The 6,536-nt window shown below is 58.6% G+C and overlaps 1 protein-coding gene across 1 annotated transcript; it reads left to right on the top strand.

Annotated features, from left to right (window-relative positions):
- The first annotated feature begins 3,551 nt into the window (after positions 1 to 3,551).
- FZD7 (frizzled class receptor 7) lies at positions 3,552 to 5,415 on the top strand. Its single transcript, XM_008146455.3, has one exon. The coding sequence runs from the start codon at positions 3,691 to 3,693 to the stop codon at positions 5,413 to 5,415; it is 1,725 nt and encodes a 574-aa protein (XP_008144677.3). The 5' UTR covers positions 3,552 to 3,690.
- Positions 5,416 to 6,536: the final 1,121 nt, after the last annotated feature.

Genomic DNA, 6,536 nt, shown 5'->3' with positions numbered 1-6,536 from the left:
AAACAAGTAGCACTTAAATAACTGGGGCCAATGCGTAGCATCACTTTTCCGTGGGACCATATGGCTGTGACGTGAAGAAGTAAAAGCCTTTGTTGTTTTAAAGGGCAAGGCCCATCGGAAGTTCTGCAGCAGACAGTTACAAAACTTTCCACCCGCAGCTCACCAAAGAAGATACCAGCCAGTGGCTTCGGGGATTGGGTGTGGAAGGTGTTGTTTGGAAAAGCACATTAAATTGACCCTGGACAGAATGTGAACCAATGTTACTACACTTCTCAAAGAGGCTAACACAGACTCTTTAGCCCCTTAAATTGCGAACTCACTTTCCCGATCTAACTTATCTCCTGGAAGTCCTAGCATTCTGTATCAGGCGAGGCATGGAAGGCTACCCCACCCTCTCACAAAGAGCCAATTCTGATTTTTCCAGAATAATTTGGGAGTGGGTTTTTTAAAAATCATCTTAAAGACAAAACACTCTCCACTGAATTGGGTTTTGCTTCTCTGTGTTTTATACTTGTCTGCCCGGGCGGGACACAGCAAGAAGACGCCCCTCTGTGATCTTTTCCACCTGGGATGGGTTTTCCGCATCTGATGTGTGGATTAGTTTTAAAATATTTGATTCATCTTTTGTATTTTTCTTTCTAAATAATTGGCCCTATTACCTAACACCAGGGAGCTGTCTGGGTCTATAATCTGAATAGAAGCTCATCAACTAAACTGGTTTTAGTTGTATTTGAGACACAGTATTTTATCCTGTCGGTTTTCATTGCATCTGATGACAGTGCTTGCAATTTCTCCCACAATAAGCAAAAATGACTTAGATCAGGGGCCTGATGAATAAGCAAGAAAATTTGATTTAAAAAAGGAGGATATCCTGAAGCTCTGGAAGAGCAGAAAGGATTTTCAAACCCACCCCTCCCATCACCACCACCACACACTTTAAATGACAAAGCAAAGCGGCAGCACTGTCTTTAAGCAACTTCTTTCAACACAGCATCAATGCTCCCCAAGGTTAGGTAATGAGAATAACAATTTAGGAAGAAAAAAGAGGAGCCCTTAAAAAAATACAAGGAAGGAATGAGACATTTTAGAAGCAACTGTCATTAATCCTTCATGTTACTTTGAGGCAGAAACCCCCAAGTAAATTAAAAATACCGTCGTGGATGTGAGGGGGAGACGGATGCTTTGGAAGAAAATGATGAGGATTCCTGTTGAGGATCCAATGGGAAACTGCGAGCGTCTGATGCCTTACGTTGGCCCAGGTGATTCAGCCCTGCAGACCCATTAACGGGGGTGGGAAATCACAAAGAACTGTGAAAATAAAGAGAATGAAAGAAACACCGAGGAAGCCAAAGTCTCCCGTGAAAGGGAAGGAACCCAATTAATTGTCTTAGGTTTCAGGATCCGTTTTTTCCCTGCTGGAGAAGAGTCTCACCGGGGGCAGCAGAGGCAACAACTTCTGCAAACACGAAGCCGGATCAGAAATCCCTCGGGGCCAGCGACAGGAGGAGGGGCTCGGCCGGGAGTCACGTTTTTTAAAGCACAGGATTGCTCTGCGACTGCATGTGCGTGTGTGTGACAGAGAGAGGCAGATCTTTCCTTTCTCAGCATGCCACTTTCCTGCGTGGGGATTCCTGATATTCCTGGCTGTCCCGCGAGAGGGGAGAGGCGCCGGCACCCCCGCCCGCGGTCACTTCTGACCTCGCCCGGAGGAACCCGAGAGCGCGCGCTAGCGCCCAGCGCCTGCAGCGGGGCGCAGATTTGACAGAACAAAAGGACGCTTGCCCATCAGAAAAAAAACGCTACCCGAGAACTAAAATGACCTCTCTTTGTGATTTTGAAAACGCTTTCGTTAGCAAATGCCCTGTTTTCTAACACGCATTAACACTTTTCTTCCCAGATTCCAAGCAGAGGATCAAAGTATTGCTTCTGCCACTAAGATGGGGTCCCAAAGGACCCCACTCCCGAAGTCCTAGGGAAAAACAGGGCCATTGAAACCTCGCTTTAAACCGGTCAGAGTGTTCCTAGGCACTCGGTCTCGGGGTACTTGTATAACCATGCACCCCCAACGCTTAGTTTTCTTATAACCTCACCAAAGCCACGCCAGATCCCTGTGCTCCGGGCCGCGCGCGCGCGCGCGGGCGGGGTAGTCTGGGGCCAGGGTCCCCCGCTCCCGCCGCTCTCGGAGGAGGGGTCTGCCCTTCCTCCCGCCTAAGTCGTCTCCCTCCTCTCGACTCCCTTTTCTCCTCGATGCGGCCCCTCCTCCTTTTTTTACAACCCGGAGAAGCGGGGAGAGGGAGATTGTGGCCTCACGTGGTGTGTTGGGGTCTGGGAAGAGAAAAGCGATCTGCGAGGTGCACCCCCTTTCGCCCCTTACCGAACCCTACTTGTAGGACCCGGCTACCTAAAAGTCCCGGAGAAACCCAGCCTTTTCAGACCCAGAAGGGCTACCGCGACTCTCTCTGCTTGGGCGCTGCGTTCTTCTCCGTTTCTCCCCGCAAAAGTCTATCCCGATGCGCCCTTCAGGGATGTGTTAGTGCACCCAGAAGAGGAACAGATCTTTCCAGCAAACTCCCTTTCTGGTGCGTGTATCCCCCCAACACCCGAGCGAATTCAGGGGTACAAGTTTCTAACTTTTCTCTCCCAGCCCCCCGCCCCTCCCCGCAGGAATCCGCCCAGAGCGCTGCAGACGCCGCCTCTCAGCTTCCCTCGCCAGCCCCCTTCTGACTTCCACCCAATCCGAAGGCGGCCGCACAGAAAACAAAGGCTCCCATTGGGCAGCCCCGGACCTCGCGGGCCCGCCCCCGGAGTGGTTTGTGAATGGGGGGAGGGGATGGGGCGGGGCGGCCCGGGACCCTGCGAGCCCGACGCTTCTTCTGGCGAGCGGCGCGGCTCCGAGGCGTTACTCTGCGCTCCCGGCGGGCGGGTGGCGGCGGCGGCGGGCGCCGGGCGCCGGGACTCACGGGCCAGGGCTGCTCAGGGCTGGAGAGGCCAGGCCCAGGCCGCGGGCACCGGGACCTCGCAGCTTCGGACTCAGTGTAACTGGATTTCGGAAAAGAACTCACTGAGCTCTTGGTTCCAAGGCACCGATTGGACTCAGAGCGAGAATCGGCCGTTCGGCTGAAACTTGGGGCCGAGCCTTGGGGGCTGAAGAAAGAGCGGGGAGTTGAAAAGGAGGCGCAGGAGGAGGCGGCGGCCAGCGGAGCCTCGAGGCGAGGAGGCGGAGCAGCACCGCCGCCGCGGCGGCCTTGGCTCGCGGGCGGCGGCGCCGGGTCCTCGCCCGCCGGGGGCTGGGCTTGGTGTGGGGGGCGCGCGCGTTGCCGTGCGCTGTGATTCGAGAGACTTGGGCAAACTTTCCAGGGGAGTAACTGGAGACGCTTGTTGCTGCTCGCCGCAGAAAAAGCCGCACCGTTACGTCGCGGCAGGAGGAGAAGGCGGCGCGCCCGGCCCAAGCCGAAGAGTTTGGTCCCCCGGCGGCGGCGGCGCGACTGCTGGGCGGAGGTGGCTGCGGCGCCCCCGCGGCGCGGGCACTCCAGCTGCAGCGCCCCCGGCTCCGCGCCGCCCACGGCCCGGCCCCGGCGCCGGGAGGACTCTCATGCGCCGGGCGCGGCGGCGCCTCCCCGGATCCGAGCCTCCCTCGGCTGCCTCGTCGCGATCCTCCAGCTGAGAGCGCCGCTGCACCCACGGCCGGCGATGCGGGGCGCCGGCGCGGCCACGCCGCGCTCTCCCGTGGGCTTGTGCACCCTGGTGCTTGCGCTCCTGGGCGCGCTGTCCGCGGGCGCCGGAGCGCAGCCGTACCACGGCGAGAAGGGCATCTCGGTGCCAGACCACGGCTTCTGCCAGCTCATCTCCATCCCGCTGTGCACGGACATCGCTTACAACCAGACCATCCTGCCCAACCTGCTGGGCCACACCAACCAAGAGGATGCGGGCCTCGAGGTGCACCAGTTCTACCCGCTGGTGAAGGTGCAGTGCTCGCCGGAGCTGCGCTTCTTCCTGTGCTCCATGTACGCGCCCGTGTGCACCGTGCTGGATAAGGCCATCCCGCCGTGCCGCTCCCTGTGCGAGCGCGCCCGCCAGGGCTGCGAGGCGCTCATGAACAAGTTCGGCTTCCAGTGGCCGGAGCGGCTGCGCTGCGAGAACTTCCCGGTGCACGGCGCCGGCGAGATCTGCGTGGGCCAGAACACGTCCGACGGCTCCGGGGGTCCGGGCGGCGGCCCCACCGCCTACCCCACCGCGCCCTACCTGCCCGACCTGCCCTTCACCGCGCTGCCCCCGGGGGCGGCCGAGGGCCGGGGCAGGTCCTCCTTTCCCTTCTCCTGCCCCCGGCAGCTCAAGGTGCCCCCCTACTTGGGTTACCGTTTCCTGGGCGAGCGCGACTGCGGCGCCCCGTGCGAGCCGGGCCGCGCCAACGGCCTCATGTACTTCAAGGAGGAGGAGAGGCGCTTCGCCCGCCTCTGGGTGGGCGTGTGGTCGGTGCTGTGCTGCGCCTCCACGCTCTTCACGGTCCTCACCTACCTGGTGGACATGAGGCGCTTCAGCTACCCGGAGCGGCCCATCATCTTCCTGTCGGGCTGCTACTTCATGGTGGCCGTGGCGCACGTGGCCGGCTTCCTGCTGGAGGACCGCGCCGTGTGCGTGGAGCGCTTCTCCGACGACGGCTACCGCACGGTGGCGCAGGGCACCAAGAAGGAGGGCTGCACCATCCTCTTCATGGTCCTCTACTTCTTCGGCATGGCCAGCTCCATCTGGTGGGTCATCCTGTCGCTCACCTGGTTCCTGGCGGCCGGCATGAAGTGGGGCCACGAGGCCATCGAGGCCAACTCGCAGTACTTCCACCTGGCGGCGTGGGCGGTGCCCGCGGTCAAGACCATCACCATCCTGGCCATGGGCCAGGTGGACGGGGACCTGCTCAGCGGCGTGTGCTACGTGGGCCTGTCCAGCGTGGACGCGCTGCGGGGCTTCGTGCTGGCGCCCCTGTTCGTCTACCTCTTCATCGGCACGTCCTTCCTGCTGGCCGGCTTCGTGTCGCTCTTCCGCATCCGCACCATCATGAAGCACGACGGCACCAAGACGGAGAAGCTGGAGAAGCTCATGGTGCGCATCGGCGTCTTCAGCGTGCTCTACACCGTGCCCGCCACCATCGTGCTGGCCTGCTACTTCTACGAGCAGGCCTTCCGCGAGCACTGGGAGCGCACCTGGCTCCTGCAGACCTGCAAGAGCTACGCCGTGCCCTGCCCGCCCGGCCACTTCCCGCCCATGAGCCCCGACTTCACCGTCTTCATGATCAAGTACCTGATGACCATGATTGTGGGCATCACCACGGGCTTCTGGATCTGGTCCGGCAAAACCCTACAGTCGTGGCGCCGCTTCTACCACAGACTCAGCCACAGCAGCAAGGGGGAGACTGCGGTATGAGCCCTCCCCCCTCTGCCCCCCCCCCCCCCCACTCCTTAATAGAGGGAAGGAACTTCTGGGTGGGGGGGGGGGGCTTGTTCCTGTAACCTCCTCCCCCTCCAAGGAGAAGTGACCTGGAAGGGGAAAAAGATGGATGTGGATGTGGGACGAGGTTTGGAAAGGAGGCCTGAGTGGGAAGACGGTTTGGATGAAAGGACTTCTGGCAAAGACTTGCAGGATGATAGCGATGGTTCTAATAATGATGGTGTTTCTCACGTGCGGTACGGACGGACGTCCTGGGCCTATGGAGGAGAGTGAGACCGGCAGACAGGGCTGAGTTTCTCCCAGCTTCCGGCCGCCCTGGGGCTGTGAGCGATTCCCCCGCTGCAAGACCAGCGGCCTGGCCTCCCTCCCGGGAGGCCCCGGGGAAAGGTACAGCTCTGTCTGCCGCGGCCGCTTTGTTGGAAAGGGGTGGACTCCCCGCAGCGCCCTTGTCAAGCGGTGGTCAAACCATAATCTCTTTTCACTGGGGCCAAACTGGAGCCCAGATGGGTTAATTTCCAGGGTCAGACAGTACCGTCGGCAGTCCCTCCTCCCCTGTCCCCTCCCGCCTGTTGCTTTTTTTCCCCCCCTTACTCCTTTCAAGTCCTGTAAAATAAGCATTTGGAAGTCTTGGGAGGCCTGCCTCCTCGAATCCTCATGTGAGGATGCAAGAGAAATGAAGATAGCCTTTGGAGATGATGCAAAGGAGTAGGAGGTATTTTTGCTTTTTTTTTTTTTTATTTTCTGGGGAAAGCAGGAGGAAGAGAGAAGGGTGTTTTATTTTGTTTAATGCCCTGAAAAGAAGTGATGACTTGTTGCTTTTCAAAACAGGAGTGCGTTTCCCCCCTTGTCTTTGTTGTAAGAGACAAAAGAGGGAACAAGTGTCTCTCTGTGGAAAGGCATAACTGTGAAGACAGCCCATCTTACCGGCAAGAAGGAAGTGCAAACCTGAGGCTTCTCTCTGGATGTTAACTTGGTTGAGATAAACATTCCTTTTTAAGGAAAGGTGAAAGGCAAGTGTGGTCCCATACCCCCACTGGGTCAGAGACCCTGACTTGGCTAAAGGAAATGCAAGGGGTTTTGTTGTTTGTTTTATATCC

Source organism: Eptesicus fuscus, chromosome 11 (genome assembly GCF_027574615.1).
Source record: "Eptesicus fuscus isolate TK198812 chromosome 11, DD_ASM_mEF_20220401, whole genome shotgun sequence".
Classification (NCBI taxonomy): domain Eukaryota; kingdom Metazoa; phylum Chordata; class Mammalia; order Chiroptera; family Vespertilionidae; genus Eptesicus; species Eptesicus fuscus.
This window is presented reverse-complemented; position numbering and strand designations above follow the sequence as displayed.

What these genes read in the sequence shown, in the direction of transcription:
- FZD7 (XM_008146455.3), top strand. Translation starts at nt 3,691, where the DNA reads ATGCGGGGCGCCGGCGCGGCCACGCCGCGCTCTCCCGTGGGCTTGTGC.